Raw genomic sequence first — 27,889 nt, 5'->3', positions numbered from 1 at the left:
CCTATTTACTCCGATGTACTTGAAAATGTGAAGTTATTTAACTTCTCTGGCCTTCATGTCCTCATCTGCAAAATGAGAGGGGGTTTGACTCCTAAAGTGCTGTCTAGTTCTGTCATATGATCTAAACTGCGTCCATTTCTTGGTGGTGGATATTTCCATGGTGGAAAAAATAGAAAAAGATCTTTGCTCTTCTTTATATCCCAGCAGTTTGGTGGCTAAAAAAGAAACGACCAGAACACACTGTACAAGGGTTGGTGACAGCCGCGGCAGCAATCAATGGGCACAGGGAAAGTCCGGGGCCAGGAAAACAAACAGACCTCACGGTTCGGGGGTGGGGAGGGGAAAGGGGCAGGGCAGCCTGGAGGTAACACCATTCGTTTGGGGTTGGTGACAGGATTCGGCAGATTTCCCGTCAGCCTATAACTCTGCCTAAGCTTTCAAGTCCAATGACTACAAGAAGCGAGCTATTTCCTGCTCCTCCTAGTGAACCTTCCTTTCCAGCACAGGGTTCTTCCGTCCTGGGAGGAGCCAAATTCGGGCCCAGAGTATTCCTGCAGCCTACCCCCGAAATGCCTAACCTAAAACAGCCGCAGCGTACTTGACTTTCGGCTTATTTCGACCGGTACAGACACAAACCCGGCCCAAAAGGAAGATGGCTTATATTTCCCGACGGGTGTCCACCTCGGGGAAACAAAGGAGCTGGCTATTTTGGATTCGCTTATCAGGCAGCTTTGTAGACAGCTTCCAAGAGGAAAGCCCCAGGTCTTCAGGTGACAGCGGAGGGAGACGTGTACCCTGTAGTAGCGAGCAAAAGAACGCCGGCTTTAGCTGCGGGGGCTGTGGAAACTGAACAATTTAAGCGGGAGGAGTGATCCGAGCATCGCTGTGAGCTTCCCCGAGTCCAACCACGGCCTCACTATGTGAGTGACGTGAGGAGCTAAGCTGCTCCGCCCCTCTCTGAGAGCCCTGGAACCTTTGCGGTTCCCCCCCTTCCAAACTCCCCTCCCCCCCACCGCTCTCCTCTAACTTGCCGTCTGATCTCTTTGCTCTGCAGGTCGAAAGTTTCCTTTAAGATCACGCTGACCTCGGACCCGAGGCTGCCGTACAAAGTGTGAGTGACGTAGCCGCTGAGTTGGGGGCGGTGCGACCCTTCTCTTTATACACCCGTTCCCCTCTCCCCTTAAGTTTATGGTGGGGCAGAGTTGGGGTGGGACATACTGCGTCAGCCTCTTCCTCCCCAAAAGTGTATCCTGATACTGACGGGATCTTAGGTCCCAGAGAGGAAGTGTCAGTATGTAACTAGTCCAGCTCTCCTCATTATAATGGAAAGAAAATTAAGCCCTAGGGACGTTAAGTCTAGTTTACCAACAAGCATTTATGAAGCACCTACTATGTTCCAGGCCCTGGGAGCGCAGTGACAAAAATGAAACCCCAAGGGGAGTATTTCATGGGCCGGCGCTCTTTCCATTGATGCCAAGAAATCCCCTCAGCACCGCCAAGTAACTTCCTCAAAGGTTTCAGACGGATCTTTAAAGCGTGGTTTTTGCCATGACTGATGGATTGTTTGTTTGCATTGATGGAAAGAAACTTTCCACTTAGGAAGCCTAACCCCAAGGAGACCACAGCTCTGAGCCATATGCTAGGCTCTGGGTATACAAAGATTGTTGTTTGACCTTCTTTCTTGAAAAGGACCAATAACATCAGGAGAAGGATGTCTGGCCTTGCAAGTGAATTAGACAGGAATTGCAGTCTTACTCTCTCCTGCAGTCATTCCAGTGGCTAAACATAAGTCAGGACAACTTGGGGTGGCTGGCCCTGGATATACAAAGACAAAAGGATTAAAAACCATTGTTTGCCCTTAAGGAGTTTACATTTTCCCCTTATCACACCATCCCTGTCACTTGGGGACTAATCTTTAGCCTTATTTTTTTTTGTCCTTTACCTCATAAAGCTAATTTGGTGTCAGGCTGTTTCATCTACCTCAGGAATATAGATCAATCATGATACTCCTCTCTGTCCTAGGGTAGTACCTCATTTCTTGTCTGGAGGGTTGCAAATATTAATATCAGATTTTGGACTGCTTTTTATTTTATTTTTTTTAATATATCCTAAGCATCTATCACTGTGCCTTGCACATAGTAAAATACTTAATAATGCTTTTTAAATTAATTTGGTTCCATCTTCTTCCTGAGTAATCTTCATGATGAACTATGGTCTTGTCATTCTAGTTCCTATTTGCCTAATGAAATAAAGCAACTCCTTTTACTCTCAACCAAAGCTTTCAGGAGCTACCATAGTCTAAATCTAATTCTTTTCTAGTCTATTTTATGCTTGTGCCTTTCATTTAATCCATACTGCAGACAAATTAAGCCACCTATTTTTCTTGACTTATGTTATCCTATTTCCCATCTCTTCCTGTCTTCATCTGTTGAAGTTTCTCCAATATGTCAAGGCCAAAATTATATTCTCCATGAAACATTTTCTGAGGCTGCAAATGAAAGAAATCTTTTCCTCTTTAAGTTTCTTATGGCACTATACCTTGCTCTCTTTTGTTCCTATCAAATTCTTTTCTTTATACATAATTTGTTCTGCTTAGAATATTTGTTCACTTCCATTTGACTGCAACCTCTTTGAAATGAGGGATTGTGCTGTTTTTCATCTTTGCATTCCCATCACTTGGTATGATTCCTACAATATGGGAAATACTTAATATTTGTTGAATTTAAAGGTCCTTCTCCTTAAATGGAACCAAGGGATAGCATTTTAAACAATATTATATTCACCTAAAATATTTTGTTTTGTTGGGCCACTTAGTATGGTTTCATGGGGGGAAAACACCACTTAGTTTTTAATATCAAAAAAAATCCAGTTTTTCTGTGGACATTGACTAGTTCTTAAACCTTGAACAAATCACAAGCTTTTGTTTTCTAATTATATAAATTTCATTGAAACCAGGATAGATATTTAACAAATGTCAGGTTGAACAGTATGTTGTAGGGTTCTAAAATGTGAGTTTCTAAAATCAACCATTTTTTATATTGTATTTTATTTAGAATATCTTATTATGATTGCATAAAGCATATGCTACATGTCAAATTTGGAAATAATGCCGTCAACCATCAATAAAGAAGGAATTCTAGGGCAGCTATATGGCACAGCTATAGAGCACCAGTCCTGAATTCAGGAGGGACTGAGTTCAAATCTGGTCTCAGACACTTTACACTTCTTAGCTGTGTGATCCTGGACGAGTCACTTAACCCCGATTGCCTCAGCAAAAAAAAAAAAAAAGAAGAAGTAGAAGAAGAAGAAGAAGAAGAAGAAGAAGAAGGAATCCTATCAGTCTATCTATATATTCTTATCTGGTCCATTTGAATTTTTGAGCTGCCTGGCAGAAGTTTTTCATTATCAAACAAAACAAAGAAATTGCTTTTAGTACATTATTTGTTCTACTTTCAATAAGTTGAGGAGCTTCAATGCTTTTGTATGATGTTTGAGTACTATGCTTTCTATATAAATTAAGTTGAAACTTTGTATACTTTGTATGTACTTTGTATATATTTGTATACAAATAGGAAGCATAACTTCAGATTTTTCAAAATTGAGATGCCTTAATTTCTTAAGATCAAAGGTAATATTGGTTTAGACTGTAAACTATATTAGACTATAAAATTATTTTTATTTGTTATTATTGGCTCGCTCTTATCTCCTATCACTCATATGCTTTCTGCTATTACCTCCTTCTACGCCATCTCAAATATTAAGATAACTATTCCTTGCTAAGATTAATCCCTTTATCTGTTTATGTGATTCTATTCCTCCCTGTCTCCTCTAATTGCTCTTTTTGTTTCCACTTGATATTATTTTTTAATTCTTTTTAAACATGTATCATAAAAAATTTCCATATTATCAATATTGGAGGGGAAAAAAAGCAAGAAAAATTAAAATAGTGAAAAAATATGCTTCTGTCTGCATTCATAGTTTATTAGTTCTCTCTCACTGGAAGTGGATACTATTTTCCTTCATGAATCCATAATTGTCTTGGATCATTTTATTAATCAATTTCTCAGTTGATTGTCATTATCTTACTGCTGTTATTTTGTACAAAGATTTCCTACTTCTGCTCACTTCACTCTGCATCAATTTATATAATACTTAGCATGTTTTTCAGATCATATCCCTCCTCATTTCTTACTGCACAGTAGTATTCCATCATAATCATATACTATAACTTATTCAGCTGTTGTCCAATTAATAGGCATTCTCTCAATTTCCAGTTCTTTGCCATAACAAAAAAATAGCTGCAGTAATTTGCTTTCTACATCTAAGTCCTTTTCCTTTTTTTTTGATCTCTGGGGTACAGACCTAATAGTGATATTGCTGAGTCAATAGATATGTAGTATTATAGTCCTTTGGACGTGATTCCAAATTTTTCTCCATGGTGGTACAAACATTTCAACAACCATAGTAAAAACAGTCCATCAATCATATATCAGTCCTTGTTTTTCCACATCTTGTGTAACATTTGTCATTTTTTTTTTCCTTTCATGTTAGTCCATCTGATTGGTATGAGGTGATACCTTAGAGTTTTTCAATTTGAATTTCTCTAATTATTAGTTATTTAGAGCATTTTTTCATAAGACTTGACAGAGTTTTGATTTCTTCTTCTGAAAACATATCCTTTGACCATAGAGTCATTTGTGGAATGGGTCTCATTTTTTAAAATTTGAATAAGTTCCCTAACTAATTGAAGAATGAGATATTGATCAGAGAAACACTACTGTAAAATATTTTTTTCCTAGTTTACTACTTTCCATACATTTGACAACATTGATTTTGTTTGTGCAATAATTTTTAATTTTATGTAATCAAAATTATCTATTTTAACACCCATGATTTCCCTAATTTCTTTGATCATAAACTCTTATCCATAGATCTGCAGGTAATATTATCTCTACTCTTCTAATTTGCTTATGATAACCCTCCTTGCATTTAAATCATGTACTCATTATTACCCTATCATCTTGGTAAACATTGTGAGATGTTGGTCTATGCCTTATTTCTGCTACTGTGCTCTCCAGTTTTCTAGCAGTTTTTGTTGAATTGTGAATTCTTGACCCAAAAGTTTGGACCTTCAGGTTTATCAAAAACTACATTACTTTAGTAATTTAGTTTTGTATATTATGTGCCTATTCTATTCCATTAATCAATCACATTATTTTGATAATTACTGCTTTGTAATATAGTTTGAAGTCTGATACTGCTAGACTGGCTTTCTGACTTTTCCCCATTGATTCTTTTGATATTTCTGAAATTTTTTCATTTCAGATGAATTTTTTTCCCTAGCTCTATAAAATAATTCTTTGGTAGTTTGATTGATATCGCAAATTAATTTGAGTAGAATTGTCATTTCTATTCTATTGAGCAACTATCCATGAGCAACTAATATTTCTCTAATTGCTTAAATCTGTCCGTGCAAAAAGTGTTATGTTTTTATGTTCATGCAGCTCATGTAGTCTATTTTTGCAGATAGTCTGACAACTATTTTATATTGTCTACAGTTATTTAAAATATGATTTCTTTTTCTTTGTCTTTCTGCTAGGTTTTGTTGATAATATATTGAAATGCTGGTGATTTATGTAAGTTTATCTCATGCCCTAAAACTTTGCTAAAGTTAATTGTTTCATTGAGTTTTCAGTGCATTCTCTAGGATTCTCTACACCATCAATATCTTTTTCTTTTCTTAATGGTATAACTAGCATTTTTAGTATAGTATTGAATGATGATAATGGACATCCTTGATTCACCCTTGATCTTATTTGGAAGACTCCTACTTTATCTCCATTAACAGATGAAGTTAGCTGTTGAGTTTTGAGAGACACTACTTATCAGTTTACGAAAAGCTCTATTTATTCCATGCTTTCTGGTATTTTAAGTAGGAATAGATTTTGGCTCAGTTTCCTACATAATTGCAAAATAAGATCTTTAGAATAGAAAAATGCAAAAAAAATTCAAAAAATTGTCAAAAGCTTTTTCTGCATCTCTTAATATAATAATGCATGATTGTTATTGTTGTTCTAGCTAGTTTATTTTTAATCTCTTCTCATCTACTGGCTTATTCTTTACTTCCTACAAATATGCCCATTTCTTTCCCATCATGGAAAATCCCTTATTTGATCCTTCCATCTCTGGTAACAGTCATCATGTGTCTCTTCTGCCTATTGTGGCAAAACTTCTTGAAAAGGCAGTCTATGATAGGTGCCTCCATTTTTTCTTATCTCACTTTCTTAACCATTTACAGTGTGACTTCCAATCTGATTTGCTTTTACTGAAACTACTTATACTAAACTTATATACTAAAGTTATACTAAACATATTGTAACTTGTATTTGTACTAAAACTGCTCTCCCACAAATTACCACGGATCTCTTAATTGCCAAATCCAATAGTCTTTTCTTTATCTTTATTGAACTCTGCAGCCATTGACACTGTTGATTACCCTCTCTTCCTTGATACCTTTTTCTCTGTAGGTTTTCAAGACACCACTGTCCTGATTCTTCTTTGACCTATCTGACCATTCTTTTTCAATTTCCTTTGTTGGATCCTTCCCCAGATCGCACCCACTAACAGAACCTCTATCCTGCGTTCTCTTTTCTTCTGTACTACTTCACTTGGAGACCTTCTATAAACTTAATTTCTATCTCTATTCTGATGAATCTCGAATCTGTTCATCAAGCTCCAATCCCTGCTGATGTCCAATTTTACATCTCTAACTATCTTTCAGACATTTTAAACTCAATATCTAGTAGATATCTTAAATAAGTTCAAACAAACTCATTATCTTTCTCCTAAGTCCTTTCCACTCATCCTACTTTTTTATTACACTAGTGGACAGCATCTTGCTCCCAGTAATTCAGATTTGAAACTTAGGAGTCATTTTCCTTTTTATCTCTCACCTGTACTATCAGTTTTACCTCAGTATCTCTCAAATAAATCACTTTTCCTCTTTTGATAGTCATTGGTTTGGAATAGGCCCTCATCACTTCTTTCATATACTACTGCAATAACTTGCTGGTTGGTCTATCTCCTCAAGTCTCTTCCCTATTCCAGTGAATATTCCATTCAGCCACTAAAGTGATTTTGCTAAAGTACAGTTATAATCGGGTAACTTCCTTTTCTAAGCTCCTTTGATTCTATTTTGCTTTCAGGATCAAATACAAATTGTTCTGCTTGATATTCAAAGCCCTTCATAATAATTTAACTCCTTTCTATTTTCCCAGTCTTCTTATACTTCAAATTTTCCTCTATATACTTATTTCACAGATGAACATTGCATCTGAAATCAGTGGCATTTTATAATAAAACATCTCATTTTTAGAAAATATCATTATAACAAGTATTAATTCATTTTAAATTTGTTTATACCTTTTGTTACTATCAGTGTCCCAGATACACTCTCATACTTTGAGTTCCATGATACAGATAGTTCAGAGATTGGTAAACTATTGCTTAAAGGTCAAATTTGACTTGCTGCTTGCTTATGTATGACTGCAAGTGAATTTTTTTTTTCTTTTTAAACACAGTTTTATTGGAATGCAGCTGTGTTCATTCTCTTACATATTTTCTATGGCTGTTTTCATGCTAAAAAGGCAGAGTTGAATAGCTTAGTATATAATTGATAATAACTGATAAAAACAATCCCAGCTATAATGACTTATTAGTAAAATAGGTATAAAAAACTAATCAATGGACTCTGCAGCCAGTCCAATGCTGACTATAGGATCAGATTTTTACATATGAAAGCTAATTAATCATATAAGACCACTTAATTAAAAGAAAACTGTTAATCAGCATACAAAATTAGGTAATCTAATTTCTAATTAGAGGAAAGATCAAGGCTTTTCAATTTGGGAGGGAAAAAACAAACAGATACAATTCCCTGAAATCAATAAAAGATGTCTCCCATTCCCCCCCAAATGTCTATAAACAATCAGAGGAATAAAGAAATAATAATAGATTAATCAGTATGGGGCCAGTTTTTAGATAAGACTTGTGAGATTTATGATTATGAGAAAATTACTTATATCAATCTTTGTGGATCTACCTAGACTACTGCTCAGTATAACCTAGGTCTCTAGTTAAGGGTCAACAAGCAATAGATACATAGCCATGCAGGACTAGGTTCAAACAATGTAATAAAGTTTTCTCATTATTTCCATGACTGAACAAAGTTTTTGCACAAGACAGAAATTGGATTAAACCCTTAATTGAACAAGAAGGGAACTGAACTAGCTCTAGAAGCAAGTTACAAGATTGAGTCACTGTAGTGACTCCATAATTATCATAGCAATTACAACAGAGCCCACATGTGGGTTTCTCATCAACTGTCACTATTGCTTGGTGACTGCTACCTCCTTATGTTTCTCCTGAGTTCTGTATTTGAAAATCATATTTTCCATTCACCTCTGGTCATTATCATTAATATTTGAAAATCCTCTATTTCATTGAATATTCACCTTTTCCTCTAAAGGATTATATTCAGTTTTACTGGTTAAGTAATTCTTAGTTGTAATCCTAGCTCCATGGCTCTCCAAAATATCACATTTCAAGCCCTCCAGTTCTGTAACAGAGAAGCTACTGAATCTTGTGTTATTCTGACTTTGCCTGCCCCATACTTGAATTCTTTCAAGTATCCAGAAAAAAAAAAAAAAGTACAGCTTTTTATTTACAGGACATATGCATGGGTAATTTTTCAGTACTGACCCTTGCAAAACCTTCTGTTCCAGCTTTTCCCCTTCTTTCCCCCAGCCCCTCCCCTAGATGGCAGGTAGTCCAATACATGTTAAATATGTTAAAGTATATGTTAAATACAGTATATGTATTTACAGTTATCTTACTGCACAAGAAAAATCGGATTTAGAAAGAAGGTAAAAATAACCTGAGAAGGAAAACAAAAATGCAAGCGGACAATAACAGAAGGAGTGGAAATGCTATGTTGTGGGTCCATATTTATTTCCCATAGTTCTTTCACTGGGTGTAGCTGTTTCTCTTCATTACTGAACAATTGGAACTGATTTGGATCATCTCATTTTTGAAGAGAACCATGTCCATCAGAATTGATAATCTCATAGTATTGTTGAGTGTACAATGATCTCCTGGTTCTGCTCATTTCACTTAGCATCAGTTCATGTAAGTCTCTCCAAGCTTCTCTGAAATCATCATTTCTTACAGAAAAATAATATTCCATAACATTCATATTTCACAATTTATTCAGCCATTCTCCGATTGATGAGCATCCATTCAATTTTCAGTTTCTAGCCATTACAAAAAGGGCTGCCACAAACATTTCTGCACATACGGGTCCCTTTCCCTTCTTTAAGATCTCTTTGGGATGTAAGCCCAGTAATAACACTATTAGATCAAAGGGTATGCACAGTTTGATAACTTTTTGAGAATAGTTCCAAATTGTTCTCCAGAATGGTTGGATGCATTCACAATTCCACCAACAATGTATCAATGTCCCAGTTTTCCCACATCCTCTCCAACATTTAGCATTATCTTTTCCTGTCATCCTAGCCAATCTGAGAGGTGTGGTGTGTAGTAATATCTCAGAGTTGTCTTAATTTTCATTTTTCTGATCAGTAATGATTTGGAGCACCTTTTCATATGACTAAAAATAGTTTCATTTTCTTCATCTGAATCTTGTCTGTTCATATCCTTTGACCATTTGATCAATTGAAGAATGGCTTCATTTCTTATACATTTGAGTCAATTCTCTATATATTTTGGAAAAGAGTCCTTTATCAGAACCTTTGTAAAAATGTTTTCCCACTTTATTGTTTCCCTAACAATCTTGTCTGCATTAGTTTTGTTTGTACAAAAGCTTTTTAAATTGATTTATAATCAAATTTTTCTATTTTGTAATTCCTCCTCCAGAGGTCTGAGAGCTAAACTATCCTGTGTTCTTCTAATTTATTTGTAATCTCATTTTTTATGCCTACATCATGAACCCATTTTGACCTTGTCTTAGTGTACAGTGTTAAGTGTGGGCAAAACTAGGTTTCTGCCATACTAATTTCCAATTTTCTCAGCAGTTTTTGTCAAACAGTGAATTCTTACCCCAAAAGCTGGGGTCTTTGGGTTTGTCAAACACTAGATTGTTATAGTTATTGACTATTTTGTCCTGTGAATCTAACCTATTCTACTGATCAATTAATCTATTTCTTAGCCAGTACCAAATGGTTTTGGTGACTGCTGCTTTATGATATAGTTTTAGATGTGGTACAGCTAGGCCACCTTCATTTGATTTTTTTTTTTTTTTCATTATTATTCCCTTGAAAGTCTTGACCTTTGCTTCTTCCAGATAAATTTTGTTATTTTTTCTAGGTCATTAAAATAATTTTTTGGGAGTTTGATTGGTATAGCACTAAATAAATAGATTAATTTAGGTAGTATTGTCATCTTTATTATATTGCTCAGCCTATCCAGGAGCACTTAATATTTTTCCAATTGCTTAGATCTGACTTTATTTGTGTGGAAAGTGTTTTGTAGTTTTGCTCCTATAGTTCCTGATTTTCCCTTGGCAGATAGATTCTCAAATATTTTATACTATCAACAGTTATTTTAAATGGAATTTCTCTTTGTATCTCTTGCTGTGGGATTTTATTAGTGATGTATAAAAATGCTGATGATTTATGTGGATTTATTTTGTACTCTGTAATTTTGCTAAAGTTGTAGATTATTTCTAATAACTTTTTAGTAGAATCTCTGCAGTTCTGTAAGTATACCATCATATCATCTGCAGAGAGTGATAATTTGGTTTCCTCATTACCTACTCTGATTCCTTTAATCTCTTTTTCATCTGTTATTGCCAAAGCTAGCATTTCTAAAACAATGTTAAATAGTAATAGTGATAGTGGGCAACCTTGTTTCACTCCTGATCTTATTGGGAATGATTGCAATTTATCCCCATTACATATGATGCTTACTGGTGGTTTTAAATAGATGCTACTGCCATTTTTAACTTTTAAGGAATTATTTTCTTCAGTGAGCTTTTGTTCCTCCTTTCTCATTTGTCCAGTTTTGCTTTTTAAAGTATTCTCCCTAGCTTTATATTTCCTTTTGTTCCAATCTCAATTCTTTCCCTAATTTTGCCTCTATCTCTCTTACTTGTTTTTCAAAATCTCTTTTGAGCTCTTCCATGACCTGAGCCCAATTCTTATTTTTCTTAGAAGCTTTGAATGTAGGAGCTTTGACTTTGTTTTCATCTTCTGAATGTGTTTTGATCTTCCTTGTCACCATTATAACTTTCTATGCTCAGAAACAATTTTTTTTGTTTTTTTTACTCATGTTCTTAGCCTGTTACTCAGCTTTCAACTCATTCTTAAAGTAGAGTTTTATTTCCCAGGTGGAGAGTGCACTGTCCCAAATTTCAGGGGTTTTCTGCAACTGTTTTCAAAGATCCTTCTAAGGACCTGACCACAAGCCTTCTTTTCTGCCTTAGCACTGTTAGAAGTGTCCCTGCTCTACTCTAGCTGTAAGATCTAGTGTACTAAAGCAATAGAATCCTGCTTTGCTGACTATGGTTAGAGCTGCACTGCCTGCACTCTGAACTCCCACCCTGTAGCTACAGGTTTTCTCCACTAACCTTCCAAATCTTCCTTCGTGGCCCCAGGTGGAGGGGTCCAGAAGCCTCCAGGACCACTTCACTCCAGGTCAGCTTTACTGACACTGGGGCCTGGCAGGAATGGAGCTAGGACTGTACTCTCACTATCACAGCCTACCCTGGGATTGTCTGTTGGGCTACACACCCCTCCCCATCTCCCCCCCTCCCCCAGCAGATTCTACAGCTCTTTTCTGCTGACTGTCCAAGGCTTCCTTTGTGTCTCTGGGCTGACAGGTCTGGAAGCCACCAATATTGCTGCTGGTTTGGAGGTCAGGACTGGGGCAGGGGCTGTGCTGGTGTACCCTGGCCTGCCCCAAGACTGTTGGACTCTCAGTCTGTTGTCACAGAGCTTTTCTGCTGACCCTCCAGATTGTTGTTAGTTGGAAAATGTTCCACTCAACCCACTTGGATGTTCTGACACTCTGAAATTGGATTAGAGTCAGTATTTTAAAGGAATTTGGAGTGGTTTGGAGGAGAGGTTGAACTAGTTCCTGTTTTTACTCCACCACCTTGGCTCTCATTCAATTATATTTAATTATTAATATTGTTGTTGGTGTTGTTATTTCTCAAGAAAAGATTGTGGGAATTTGTTTTCTCTCTGGTTAAGTATGAACATATTCTTGATTTTGCCACTTGGTTTATAATACCAAAAATATTTATTATCTGGCCTTTTGCAAAAAAGTCTGCTGATCCTTGACCTGGATTATTGTATAATAATAATAATAATATATTGCATATTTTGTAAACTTCCTAATTGATTTCCTTGTGAATAGTCTGCCCTATCCTGTTCTTCACCTAGCTGTCAAAATAATCTTCCTAAGACACAGGTCTTCCAATTCCAATAGGAATCGGACATGTGACTTAGATTAAAAACCATCAGTGATGGTTGATGGAACTGTGAACTGGTCCTATTATTCTAGAGAGTACTTTTAAGTACTAGAGAGTAGTTTTTGCTAAAAACATGACTAAAATATTTCTCCACCCAGAGACTCCACAGATAGTTGTATACCCTAAGAAACTTAGTGACAGAGAAAATTTGTTCATTTTCACCAACATATTTACCACTTTACTTTTTGCAAGAACTAGAAACAAAATAGATAGATGTACATCCACTGGGATATGGTTAAATATGCTGTGGTATATGAATGAAATGAAATAATGCAAGGTATAAGAAATTCTCTGAATACAAAGAAGCATGGTAAGACATATGCTAAGGTGAAGTAAACAGAACCAGGAAAATTCTGTATTCAGTGACTTCAATATTGTAAATGGAAAGAATAAAAACAAGGCTGAAAATGAATACAATATAGCTATAATGTCCAAGTCTGATCATTATCAATATGAGAAAACATATTCCAATCTTTTTCTAATAGACCATTTTAACATTCATTTTTACAAGATTGAGTTCCAAATTTTCTCCCAATTTTCCTTCCCTCCTTTCTTCCTAAAATGGTAGGCAATTAGATATAGGTTATACATGTGCTGTCGTAGAACATATTTGCATAGTAGTCACAGTTCTGAAAGCAGAAACAGATCAAAGGGGGGAAAAACATGAAACAATATAAAAGTGAAAAAAGTACTCTTTGATCTACATTTCTTTATTTGGATATGCATAGCATTTTTGTTTATAAGGCCATTATACTTGACTTGGATCATTATATTGCTGAGATCATCATTGATCACCTCACAAGGTTTCTAATACTTCGTACAATGACTTTTTGTTTGGCTCATTTCAGTTTGCATCAATGCAAGTTTTTCTAGGTTTTTCTGAAATCTTCCTGTTCATCATTTTTTATCGCACAGTAGTATTCCACAGCTTGTTAAGCATTCCCTAACTGATGAGCATCCCTTCATTTTCCAATATTTTGCCACCAAGAAAGGGGCTGTTATAATTTTTGCACATATAGGTCTTTTTCTCTTTTTTATTATCTCTTAGAATATAGACCTAGTAGTAGCATTGCTAGATCAAAGGGTATGCACAGTTCAGTTTCCCTTGGGGCATTATTCCAAAATGTTCTCCAGATTGATTGGATCAGTTCACAATTGCACCAGTAATGCATTAGTGTCCCAGTTTCTGTATATCCTCTCCAACTTACATTATTTTTGTTTTTTGAAGCCAGAGTTATTTTAATTTGTATTTCTCTAATCAAAAAGTTATTTAGAGCATTTTTTTATGTGATTATAGATGGCATTAATTATTTTATTTGACAACTGCCTTGTTTATATACTTTGCTCACTTATCAATTAGGGAATTGACCTGTATTCTTATAAATTTGACTCTCTTCTCTATATGTTTTAGAAATGAGACCTTCATCAGAAACACTACCTTTAAAAACGGGGTCCTCTCTTTCTGCTTTCCTTCTAATCTTCGTTTCATTGGCCTTATTTGTATAATTTTTTTTTTAATTTAGCATAATCAAAATTATCTGTCCTGAATTTCATGATGTTCTTTATCTCCTATTTTGTCATAAATTCTTCTCTTCTCACATAGATACAACAGGTAAATTTGCTCATCTAATTTGCTTATTGTAATTACCCTTTATATCTAAAACATATACCCACTTTGACCTTATCTTAGTATACAGTGGAAAATATTAGTCAATGCCCAATTGTTGCCATATCACTTTCCAGTTTTCCCAGCATTTTTTGGCAAACAGTCAGTTCTTATCCCAGAAACTGGAGTCTTTGGGTTTACCAAACACTAGATTACTATAGTAAAGCTGTTGTCTGGTGTACCTAAGCTATTCCAATGATTCACTACTCTATTCTTTAGGCAATACTAATTAGTTTTGATGATTGCTACTTTATAATATAGTTTTAGGTCTGGTACAGCTAAGCCCACCTTCTTTTGCTCTTTTTTTTTTTTTCATTACTCCCCTTAATATTCTTGACCTTTGTCTTTCAAGTGAATTTTGTTATTATTTTTCCTAGCTTTATAAAATTTTTTTTGGCAATTTGATTTGTATGGTACTGAATAAGTAAATTCATTTAAGTAGAATTGTCAATTTTATAATATAATAAAATACTAATAATAAATACTACTAATAAAACATACAAAGATAAGTTCAGCCTACCCATGAGCAATTGATATTTTCCCAATTATTTAGATTTCACTTTATTTGTGTGAAGAGTGTTTTGGAATTATTTTCTTGGCAGGTAGACTCCCAAATACTTTATATTGTCTAGAGTTAATTTAAATGGAATTTATCTTTGTATCTCTTGATGCTGGGTTTTGTTAGTAGTATATAAACATGCTGGTGATTTATGTGGGTTTGTTTTATATCTTGCAACTTTCCTCAAGTTGTTAATTATTTCAATTATTTTTTAGTTAATTCTCTAAGTATACCATTATATCATCTGCAAAGTGATAGTTTTATTTTTTATTGCCTATTCTAATTCTTTCAATTTCTTTTTCTTATTTTATTGCTAAAGCTAACTTTTCTAGTACTATATTGAATAATAGTGATAATAATTAGCATCCTTATTTCACCCCTGATCTTATTGGGAAGGTTTTAAGCTTTTCCCTGTTATATATAATGCTTACTGATAGTTTTAGAAAGACACTGCTTGAGCCTTACAAGAGCTTTACTTCTGTGTAGCACCTTCCCTTATCTGCTCTTCCTTTTTTCAGCCTTCCTACTCCTTAATGTCTTACCCTCCTACTTCACTATTGGGTAAGATAGATTTCTATATTTAACTGATTATGTATGTTATTTCCTCTTTGCCCACCTTCCCATCTTCCCCTCTATTTTAACAGATGTTTTACACCTCTTCATGTGACTTAATTTACCAATCCGACATTCCTTTTGTACCTAGTTTACTCTTCTTTCTTATCCCTTAATTTTTTTTTGTTAGTTGGTTGATTGGTTAGTTGGCTTTTTATATCATTCCCTCAAATTCACTTAATATCCATATCCCCTATGTATATTCCTTCTGGCTGAATTATTAGTGCTACAATTTTAAAAAATTACAAGATCATCGTCCCATGTAAGGATGTAAATAGTTCATCTCCATTAAATCTCATATGTTTTCTTTTCCCTTTTACCCTTTTCTTAGATTTTTCTTGGGTGTTGATATTAAGATTTTTTTTTTTATTCTTGTTCTTTTGTTGTTTAATTCTGGCTTTCTCTTTATGAAACCCTAAAATCCTCCTGTTTTCACTGAATGACCATTTTTTTTTTTCATTTTGCTTACTTTTATTAGCTAGCTGATTCTTTATTATAGGACCTCCAGTCCTTTAATGTTGCAGCTGCTAAGTCCTTTGTAATCCTGAGTGTGGCTTCCCAACTTTTGAATTGTTTCTTTCTGTTCACCTGAAATATTTTTTCCTTGATCTCATAATTCTGTAATTTGGATATAATGTTCCTTGGAGTTTTTATTTGGGATCTCTTTCCTGAGGTGATCAGTGGGTTCTCTCATTGCTTATTTTGCCCCCTGGTTCTAGGAAATTGGATCACTTTTTCCTTGATAATATTTTGAAAGATGTCCCCATCCTTGTTTTGGTTATGGTTTTCAGGTACTCCAGCAATTCTTGACATAGTCTCTACTGGATCAATTTTCTAAGTCAGTTGTTTTTCCAGTGAGATAGTTTGTATTTTCTCCTATTTTTTTCATTCTTTTTGATTGATTCTTGTTGTATCACATAATCATTAGCTTCCATTTACTGGATCTAACTTTTAAGGAGTTGTTTTTCACAATTAGCTGAGACTAGCTCAAGGGTCTCACTGAGGATTAAAGTATGACTCGGGACAGTAGGATACTTTGGCAATGAATTTCATTTATTGATCTGAGAGCAAGAGTTTATATGCTCTTTAGGCAATAACACCAGATAATTTTAATTTACTTAGTGTCCTTTCCATTGTTACATTCTAGCTAGACGTTATCATTAAACAATAACTAGCAATAGCAATCTGTTTAGTGCAACGGTCATAAATTGTTTAGTTTGTGATGCCTTCCTCTTCTTAAATATGCATTTATCACCCAAGTTTATCTTAAATTTTTATCAAACTTTTTCCTGATGCCTACATGTTCATACAGGTGACTTCCAGATTTACTACATCCTTGTGCTAGCAGCACTTCTTTGATCTAATAGGTCAATGCATTCTATCCTCAGCCTTGGGTATTGAAGAGTGGTTAGCCTGCTGCAAACCAATCTACAGCTGCACAGAGAGTATGTTAACCCCTGCATAGCTTTTTAGGAGATCTGCTTGTTGCTAGCCCTCCACAGTTTAGCTTTTGTACTTCCTTTTCCATTTGTCCAGTTTTATTTTTTCAGCAGCTGTTTTCTTTTTCAGGCTGTTGACTCGTTTTTCATTATTTTCATGCATCATTCTCATTTCTTTCCCCATAAAATTTCTTCCATAAAATCCCCAGTAGCTCTCCCTCCATTGATCTCCTTTATTGAGCTCTTCCATAAAATAAAAAAATAAAATCTTAAGACCACTTCCTTTTCTACTTTAGGATTTTCCCTGTAGGTGTTTTGACATTGGTGTAGTCTTTTGAATTTGTGTCTTGATCTTCTCTGTCACTTTAATAACTTTCTGTGGTCAGGTTCCTTTGGGGGGATGTTTTTACTCATCCTTTTTTACCTTTTTTCCTTTCTATTAAATTTGTGCTTTGCTCCTGGGCTGGAAGGAGCACTCTCTCTAACTATTTATCTGATGCTTCCTTGATATTACTTTGAAGCCCATAGAGGAGCCTCATGTCCATTGCTGTGCCAAAGGTATGAGATGGGATGAGATGTTCCTGACACTAGTATTAACTTTCAAATTGTTGAATGCCCTTTTTTGGGGGAGAAGGGGAGGCATTCAACTAATCAAGCAATCCTGTATTTTAGCATTCTGGCCATAGTTTAAAACCTTGGAGTCTATCTCTCAATTATTCGTTCAGAGAAAATTTCTGGCACCTGAGTTCCAGGTTGCTTTGCAGAAGAGAATCTAGAAATAGTTTGGCTTTCTCTCTTTCTTGCTCTTTTTTATTTTTTTTTTCCCCTGATGCAGTTGGGGTTAAGTGACTTGCCCAGGATCACAGCCAGGAAGTGTGAAGTGCCTGAAGTCAGATTTGAACTCAAGTCTTCCCAATTTCAGGGTTGCCCCGTAATCTCTCTTTTTAACAGTAATATTAATCTAATTCAGATAGAATGCTAGTTCAAAGATATTTCATGTTTAATTTAGTAAGCAAAGCTATTTCTAGATGTAGATATTTTTCTTATTTTATTTCATTTTATTTTTATTTTTTATTATAGCTTTTTATTTAGAAGATATATGCATACAGTATATGTATATGTGTCTGTACAGTTATTTTACTGTACAGAAAGAATCGGACTTTGAAATAGTGTACAATTAGCCTGTGAAGGAAATCAAAAATGCAGGCAGACAAAAATAGAGAGATTGGGAATTCTTTGTAGTGGTTCATAGTCACCTCCCAGAGTTCTTTCACTGGGTGTAGCTGGTTCAATTCATTACTGCTCTATTGCAACTATTTGGGTTCATCTCATTGTTGAAGAGGGCCACGTCCATCAGAATTGATCATCATATAGTATTGTTGTTGAAGTATATAATGATCTCCTGGTCCTGCTCATTTCACTCAGCATCAGTTCATGTAAGTCTCTCCAGGCCTTTCTGAAATCATCCTACTATAGATATTTTTTCTAAGTAGTTCCCAACTACTTAAAGAATTTTTTAAAAAATTATGTAGTTATCAAATACTTAATTAACTACCTCAGATATGCAGGAGCTAGGTGCTATGGATGCAGTGAGGGGAAAAAAAAAAAAGGAACCATCTCTGCCCTTAAAAGAATAAGGAGAGAAAAAGAACAAAGGGAAGGCTTCCTGTCATATTTCATATGCACACTGCCCTGCTTCTGATAAGAAACTGAAATAGGTGATGGGGACTTCTGGAAGTCAAATGGGGGAGTAAGCAGTAAATTTCTGTAACTCAGAATCAGCTCCAAGCAATCATAAAATAGTGCCACAGATCAAATCTTGAATAGCAGAACCAGCAAAAAGATAGAGTGAACCATTTTTTTTAGCACAAGAAACTTGGAAGATTGCCGAGAAGAATTTATATCATTCAGGCATGAGCAAAATGGAGTTAAGGACAGGAAGTATCCTGGTAAGTCAGCAGCAAGCTTCTTCTCAGCAAATAAGTGGGAGATCCTGAGTTCTAGTGTAGTAGAGCAGGCAAATCCCAACACCAGGACCCACTATATGCATCAGCATAGCTATAGGAATGGGTTTCAATTGCCAGCATTTTGGGTTTATTTTTCAGATATACTCAATCATTGACACATCTTCCCCATACTGTTTTTGGAGCAGATTTATTTGTAGCAACAATAGAGAAGTAAGAATCATTAGTGGCCAAGGATCATTGTCCTGACTTACTTTTTCATAATGCAGGTTGATTTTGAGTTATTTAAAGTGAACGAATGTTGGGGTCAGGTTGGAGTATTGGTGGACATCATTCAGCAGAACTCCTTGACAATTCCATCTGAATACACTATAACAGCTGAAATGAATTATACATTTTTTTTTCCTGATCTTTTGCCCTTTCCTTTACAGACTTAGTGTTCCTGAAAATACTCCTTTCACAGCAGTTTTAAAATTTGCTGCAGAAGAAGTAAGTAAATAAAATCATTATTAGTAAGTCCAGGTTATTACCTTCTTCTTAGAAATTAGGTAATAAAATAGTAACCTGCTAGATTAGAAATTAGGACCTCTCCATTCTGGCCCCAGCTTTCCCTAACCAATAGTTTATCTATGGACAATTAATTTAATCTTATTTAACTCTGTTTCCTCATTTGTGAGATGTCATATTTAAGATTCCTTTCAGCTCCAAAATTCTGTGATAAAGAATGTGATTAATAGTGAAAAATTACCTTGAAATTGGAAAAGAGATCACTTACATACTTTATTTTTAAAAAATTCATGCATGTGTTTTGACATTACATTATTCTAATCGAAGAATTAAAACTTGTTAATATAATAACAGAGAAGTATGGGTAACATGTTCATGAATTACTTTTAGTAAGGTGGTCTGGCTAAATTAGTTATTTGTTAAATATGTTTTTTGACTTTAAAATATAATTCAACCATTAGTTTGTTTTCTTACCTGATGAAAGAATAAAGTCTTATTGTGTTTTTTGACAATAGAATCTAAGACCTATAATTCGTTTTAAATTGTTGTGTTTATTGAAGATAATATTTGCTAATGTTAACATGTTTCCACATAGTAAACATTTGCATGATAATGACAAATTCTCTTTTGCATAAATTATACTATAATTTAATTCCTTGAAGAGGGAGACCTTTTAAGTTTCTGTTTATATCTTTAGCACCTACTATAGTTCCTTGTATATTTTTAGTGCTTAATAAATGCCTATTGAGTTAAATTGTATTATTAATGTGAACTTTGCATTTTCTTTAGTTTTGAAGTAATTATGTAATTACCTCATGTTTTAAATATTTACATTTTGAGCATATCAGGTCTTTTGACCTAAAGATAATACAACTAGGTGGCATAGGAGATAGATTGATGGATTTAGAGTCAAGAAGATTAGAATTTTATCCTACTTCAGAAACTTAATGAATATATAATCCTAGAACAGTCACTTTAACTCACTCAGCCTCAGTTTCCTCATCTGTTAAAGAGGAATAATAATAGCACCTTCCTCACCAAGATGTTGTAAAGATTAAAGTGAGATAATAGGGATATAATATTTTGAAACCCTTAAGTGCTATAAAAGTATAATCCTTAAAGTGCTGTATAAGTATTGACTTATAGCTGGGTCATCTACCTCTGATAGAAGATATTGTTATATAGATGCAATTCTTTCACTAATTGAAAAACAATACCAGTAAAGGCCAATAAAACTGATTTCCTCAGCAAATTAAACAATAGAGCTGTGTTAAACATTGGAAAATTCAAAACACTGTAACATATCAAATCAAATAGTGAAGATTTCTCATGAAGATAAATGACATTAGAATGAATGAGAAGTCTTTGGAGAATGGAATGTATCATGACTGGAGCTTATGATATGTGCAAAAATAGAATTAATGAGAATGAGATTATTGGTGGGCGAGGAAGAGGGAGGGAGCTGTGAGGATAGAAGTTTGTAGTCTAGCTGGAACTTCAAATTTCCAGATGTTGGAGGGAATGCATTTAATTCCATCAAACAGTGAAATTGGATGTATAGTGTTGGAATCCTTACTAACTACTAACTAATTAGAGTTGATCTAATCTTACAAGAAGATGTTTTGGCCAGAACCTGAAACAAGGTACTAAGTAGAATTAATCAAGACAAGGCTTGTGTTCACACCTTTACTCATTGGAGTCCACACCTTTACTCATTGGAGTCCACAAGTATGCTAGCTTCACAAAGTACACTTTCTAACTTCAAGGGAGTCCACACCTCCCTTAAAACTCATTGGGCCAGAGAGCACTATGGGAGAAAACCCATAATCCCATTCTCTCAGAAGAGGCAGATAAAAGGCCAGCAATGAGGGATCTATGGCAGAATACACTTTTTCCTCTTGGCTGGCTGATCGCGCTGGACTCAAAAGGAAAGACTCTGGTGCAGAGAACACTTTGACGGATTTCAGTGGAGCTACGCCAGAAGCCCTCTCTCCGCGGCAAGTTGGTGGCTGGGCTCCCCAGAAGGAGATAAGAGAGACCTTCCATCTCTGTCTTGGTTGGAGGCAGAAGAAAGCAGAGGCAGAGGCTGAAGGACAGAACCTTTGGATTTGGAGACATCCGAAGGGCTCCAAGCCTCTAAACCGGCTGTGCTTTGAGAAGAACAAACTCCAACATTTGAACTCTAACAGTATAGTAGTGTCAATATGTCTGGCTTCAGTGGAATGGAAGAAGTGTTTTCAGTTAGTGACCTGAATAAATGACACCAACAAAGTTGGAAAAAATGGAGGCAAACACAGATTGCATGACTTGAAAGGATGAAAGGTCACTAGGAAATGTAGTTAGAGAAATGATGTCATAGTAGCTGTGGAGAGCAAAGCACATGCACAGCCTTTCCTCTGGTGGGTGTAAATCAGAGATTTTGGGATAATTGGTTTCCATTGGAGCCTTCTATTGAATGTAGCATCTTTAGCATAATAAATGGTTTATTGAACAAATGGGTCAGTGGGATGGGCTACAACATAGGCAAATTATATAGCAATGGACTTAGGAGGGAGTAGGGCTCATTAAAATAAAGGTGATAATTCAGGAAGAAGTGGTTTGGAGACACCATAGACACCTAGTGTTATAGAGACTATTATCGATGGGAATTGACACAAAAGGCAGATTGCTCCTACATGTTCTGTAGGTGGAATATAATTGTGAAAGTTCTTTCAGAGTGATTTGGAGAGTTTCATTCTCATGTGTGCTTCTACTAATTCCATTTATTGTAGAGAGTGTGTCTTTGGGTTATGACAAGAATTGGTTCAGTGAGACAGGTAGCTGAAGGTCCTTGTGATATCATGAAATTTCATCCACAGATGTGTTGTGGCTAGTATGCCTAGTCTTATCCAATTTAGATTCTTGTAAATACTGAAATTCAGAAAAGTTTTCTTTGGGGAGGCCAAAGAGAGATTATAGTATCATTAAGTCAAACCTGAAGGAGAAAAGAAAGTTAAGTTCTGGGAAGTAGAGGAGAGGAATTTGAAGAAGATATCATAAAAATGTCCTTTTTTGAGGATAAAGTTAAAACTTCAAAAGTAGTTACAGTGTTTTTCTTATTTTTAATTTGACTGTTACTACCTCATCCCTAGAAAGAAGATTATTCTTTTCTGTTAATAATTATGGAACTATTGCCAAGAATTAGTATCAGCTTCCTACAGAGGTTTAACTTAGAAAATTGTATGGGCATTTCTTAAAATGTATGTGATTTTAAAAAGTGAGACTCAGTAAGCTTACTGAGCTTCTTTTATAATCCCAGTTTTGTAGACCTGAAATGGTTACTGAAATTCATCTGAGTAAATTTCAATGTGACTTCACTTATAACTTTGAAAAGGTGTTTTGCAAAAAAGTTAAAAGTACTTTAATTATATGTTGGATCTAGAAATATTTTGACTTTTCCTTTTATATAGTTTTTATTATTTGAAATTTGAGACTTTAAGATAAATTATGTTGTAACTAAAAAAAATGTCCAATATTAGAAAATAATTCATAGATTACATTATTCTCTGACAAATAAATAATAAACAAAATTTGCTTTTATGTAAAACTTTTATTTCCAAAGCAGTACATAATTTCCAACACAGTCTACATTATTGTAGCTGTTATTACATGTGTATACACAAGCTACTCTTACAAGTCAGCAGATAATTAAAACTAATACTTTAAGATGTCAGCTATCCAATAAGATTAACATTTAAAGAATGTGAAAAGCTCTTATTTATACGAATTAAAGCATTTTCTCTATTAAGTTTTGTAGTTCTAGTTTGTGTCATCAGGATTTTTATTTGTATGCTATAGTTATTATTACTACAGATTATAAGATGATTTAAGTTAAAAAATTTTTTTTGCCATTTCTCTCCTTTAGTTTAAAGTTCCTGCAGCAACAAGTGCTATAATTACAAATGGTAAGAGCTCTTTTTAAAATTGCATATTATAATAGCTTCAGTGAATGAGTATAAAGAGACAAAATTTATTTAAATTGACTTAAAACATAGATTCCTAAAGGATAAGAACACAAATCACAGAAGTTTAGAAAATATTTAATCAGTTCTCAATCTTTTGTTGGTTTTGACACCATCCATTTAATTTTTAAGTGTTTTGTGACCCCATTTGAAAATAATAGATTGCTGTGGAAAACCTGATTTGGGATGATTTATTTTTTCATTTAGCATGTTTCTTTCATAATTGAAACTGTATTTTGAATGATGAATATTGGAGGGGATGTGGGAAAACTGGCACCCTAATACATTGTCAGTGGAATTGTGAACTGATCTACCCATTCTAGAGAGCAATTTGGAACTATGCCCCAAAGGGCTATCAAACTGTGTATATCCTTTGATCCAACAGTGTTTCTACTGGGCTTATACCCCAAAGAAATCTTAAAGGAGATAAAGAGACCCACATGTGCAAAAATCTGTGTGGCAGCCCTTTTTGTAGTGGCAAGAAACTGGAAACTGAGTGGATACCCATCAGTTGGAGAATGGCTGAATAAGTTATAGTATATAAATGCTATAGAATATTATTGTTCTATACGATCAGCAGGATGATTTCAGAGAGACACTTACACGAACTGATGCTAAGTGAAGTGAGCAGAACTAGGAGATCATTGTACTTTGCAAAAGCAAGATTATCTGTTGATCAATTGTGATGGATGTGTCACTTCTCAAAAATGAGATGATTCAGGCCAGTTCCAATGGTCTTGTGATGAAAAGAGCCATCTTCACCCAGAGAGAGGACTATGTTATAACATAGTATTTTCACTCTTTTTTGTTGTTGTTTGCTTGCATTTTGTTTTCTTTCTCATTTTTTTTTTCTTTTTGATCTGACTTTTCTTGTGCAACACGATAATTGTGGAAATATGTATGGAAGAATTGCACATTTAACATATTGGATTATTTGCCATCTAGGAGAAGTCAGGAGAAAGGAGGGAAAAAAGTTGGTACACCAGATTTTGCAAGGGTGAATGTTGAGAATTATCCATGCATATGGATAATTTAATAAAAAATTTCAACATAAAAAAAAAAAGAAATTGTATTATGAGTTATATTAGAAAATTGCTCTTCTTCTGCCACTTTATACTTTATGGCCCTATAAGGAAGACCCAACCAGCAACAGCTATAAATATATAATCATAATTAATTTTAACAGTTAGGTTATTCTTTGAAATATATATATTTATGTTTCTGTATTTATTTTTTTCACCTTTGTTTATATATCCAGGGAAGATTTAGCAGTAAATCTATTATAATTACTTGAAAATTTGGTCTAACTAGATATTTCATCTGATTTTAAAAACTTTTACAGATGGAATAGGAATAAATCCTGCACAGACTGCTGGTAAGTGTGAAAATTCTACTTGAAAATATTTAATAAGTTTACTTTTTATTGATGTCAGATATGCTTTTTGACAACTATTTTATAACCATTAATTCTTTTTATAGAAGTTTTATTCTTTTTCCATATTAACATATTTCATTATGACCATTATTACACATAAGGAATTTAGCCTTTTTATCAAATTCCTCTATGTATTTTAAAAGATAAAAAGGAAGCATACCTAAAGCATGAGATTCTGGACCAAACAAAGTTAGTATCATATTGTTTATCACCTAGTGAGTCCAACAAATTTAATAAGTAACTTTGTTAGTTATGCACTTTTAAAAATGTAGCTTTTGTGTTTGTTTAAATTTAGCATGCCTGATATTTTATAAGATGATTCAGCAATAAAATAATTAACATTACATGATGAAATGTTTAAGTGGGTTAAGTTTTTTACTATACTGAATTTTAATGACTCATACTATTTATGTAAATAAAAGAAAGCCTTATTATTCAAGCAGAACAATTCAAAATTTTAAATTATTGTTCCTTTAGCCATTGTTTCCAATTTTAAGTAAATGATAACATTAAAATGGATCATTTTTATAAAATTCAAAATCTAAAACCTAATTTACTTTATTTTCTAAGTTGTTGGTAGAAATCAATTCAAAATTTAAAATTAAAAAGTTTACTTATTAATGTTATAGCCACTATATTGTATGCTGCCTAACATAATGATGTTTAAAAATTCAAGGATGCATAAACATGAGATGAATAACAGATATTTCCATATATATTCTTTTCATAATTGAGGAAGATTCTAAACATTTCTAAACAATTAGAGTTTAGGTTTGTTTTCTTACTCTTCACTTTGGTTTTTGTTGTCATGCATAAAAGATTCATGATTTAATTAATTCACATCTTTAATATTTTTAGTTCATTCTATAATTTTCTCACCCGTGATATTTCTGCTTTAAATTACTAAATATATGTGGACTATGAGAGTATGAAAAGAACTGAAAAAAATCTCTGGGTAAAATTAAATTTTTAATACTTAAAATAATCACAAGGTATTTGTTTTGTATAATTATTTTGACTTATAATGTACTGCTTATTATGAGTTACATAACTCATTATGATTATGAATTCTTTTCATAATGATTATGAAATCTTTAATTTTTATTTTAACTTGTTGTCTTGAGCTCTTATCCAACATGGTACATAAAACTTTACCTTATATACATAACTAATTTTGTTTTTCCTTTTATTTAGGGAATGTTTTCCTAAAGCATGGCTCAGAACTACGAATAATTCCTAGAGATCGTGTTGGGAGTTGTTAATTTCTGCTGAATGAAAATCTGCCATTATCTTTCCAAATAAACATCGGTATTTATTTTGTAATGTTGCATTCGAACTATCTACAATTTTATGTACCTATTCCTCTAAGGACACTGATCCTTTATGTTAAAGAAAGAATACATCCCATCAATAAAAGAGCTGCCTTAAGAAAGAAGCCAACCTCTCTACTGCTACCTCACTACATTTATGAAAGGAGTTTCAATTTACTTTTAAAATAGAAAGATGATATTACTGAGAACTAATTCTTTCCCAGTAAAATAAGAAAATTAAAATTTCTTGAATTTCAATCCATGTGTCAATCATAGATAAAACTATTTGTTTGATTTACAAATAAGAATTGCCAGAGAACATAGACAAAGTGAATAAATATGTATATTTTACATACAATTTAAGATAAAAAATAACTAATAAATTGATTAACACATAAATATTTGTATTTATTATCATTTGGGTTTTCTAGGTCTCAGTTGATTCCAGTTTTTCATTTGGATTTCCAGTTAACTCAGAAGTATTCTCAACTGAACAATATGAACTTATTTTAATTATGGAAAATGACATCTCACATCAACTAGTCTACCTGTGTTCCTGCAGAATTGAATGTAGTTAGTAGTGGGAATTTTAAAGTAAATTTAATATAACTGTTGCTAAATTACATATCCTCATGTGTATATTCTAAGAACTCTCATATAATCTTGATTTCATGTGGATAATTCTGCTTTGAAATCTGAAAGGGAATGAATACCATTGAGAAGATCTGAAATCATGCAAAGCTCAAGAAAGTGCCATAATCTACTTTTTGATGTGTACTGAACCCAAATTTCAAGAGGCTTGGCAGGGCAGAGGAAGACAATTTAAGTACCAAGATCACTAAAGAGAAAAGTTAACTAAACTAACTAGTTTAACTAAAGTGGTAGGAAAGAATTGGGCAAGTCATACAAGAGATAAGAAGTATTATCAGGATGACTGACAAAATCCAGAAGAAATGAAAATGGGTGTCACAAGGGTCAAAACAACAGAGCAACAGACTAGAGAAGAAAAAAGCAAATACTAAATTGTCTAAATAAGCAACAGAAGAGAGTCAAGTATATGCTTTTAACTACTGTAAAGGATAAAACATCTATGCCTTTCCAAAAATTACTTTCTTCTTTCTTACAAGAAAAAGAAGAGATAAGACCTTAGAGAAAGGAAATGAATAATTATAGTAGGAAAGTGTTAATGCACAGATATAATACTTAGTATGCTGACTCCTGTACATTGTATGAAATCAAGACTTAGAAAAAAATGTAGCTTAAATTCTCTGTTACTTTGAAATAAAACAGCTGGTAAATACAGCTGTGTTGAAAAATGGCACCCCCTAAACCAAGTTTTCTATCATTTGTTTTCAACGATATCATCCATGGCATTCCTGTTTCTAACCTAAAAGTCATTTGAAAAGGCAAAAGATTCTTATTAAAAAAAATGAAACAATTATCTGTGTGTATTTTCTGAAGGATATTCTTGGTATTATACAGTTATAAGTGACATTAGAAAGCAATTGATTGATCTTAATTATAACTTAAGGCATAGGAAGATTGTTAGCCATCAAAATGCAGCTAGTTTGATAAAGGCAGAAAAATTAAGATGATAAAAATGAACTATTATATTTTTTAAAGATTTTTACTTAGAAGAATAAAACATTAGCCATTAGTTATGCAGACCCATAAGCATTCCAGCTAATCAAGGTTATATTTTAATATTGTTTTACAAGTCAAAATATGCTTGCATTTATGTGCTGCAGAAAAAAGAAAATGGTGCAATGAAATAATTTACGTTACTGTGTTTTAATTTGTTAATATTTGTGTATTAAATTCTCATTAAAAGAAAATTACATCAAAA

The 27,889-nt window shown here is 33.9% G+C and overlaps 1 protein-coding gene across 1 annotated transcript; it reads left to right on the top strand.

Annotated features, from left to right (window-relative positions):
* Positions 1 to 27,889, top strand: UFM1 (ubiquitin fold modifier 1). The gene is made up of 6 exons (XM_051987404.1): positions 1 to 920; positions 1,055 to 1,111; positions 19,222 to 19,279; positions 23,202 to 23,241; positions 24,641 to 24,673; positions 25,928 to 27,889. Coding segments are annotated over exons 1-6 (258 nt in total). The 5' UTR covers positions 1 to 918; the 3' UTR covers positions 25,996 to 27,889.

The sequence above is a fragment of the Antechinus flavipes genome, chromosome 3 (genome assembly GCF_016432865.1).
Source record: "Antechinus flavipes isolate AdamAnt ecotype Samford, QLD, Australia chromosome 3, AdamAnt_v2, whole genome shotgun sequence".
NCBI classification, from domain to species: Eukaryota; Metazoa; Chordata; class Mammalia; order Dasyuromorphia; family Dasyuridae; genus Antechinus; species Antechinus flavipes.
Note: the sequence above shows the minus strand (reverse complement) of the source record. Positions and strands in the feature narration are given on the sequence as shown.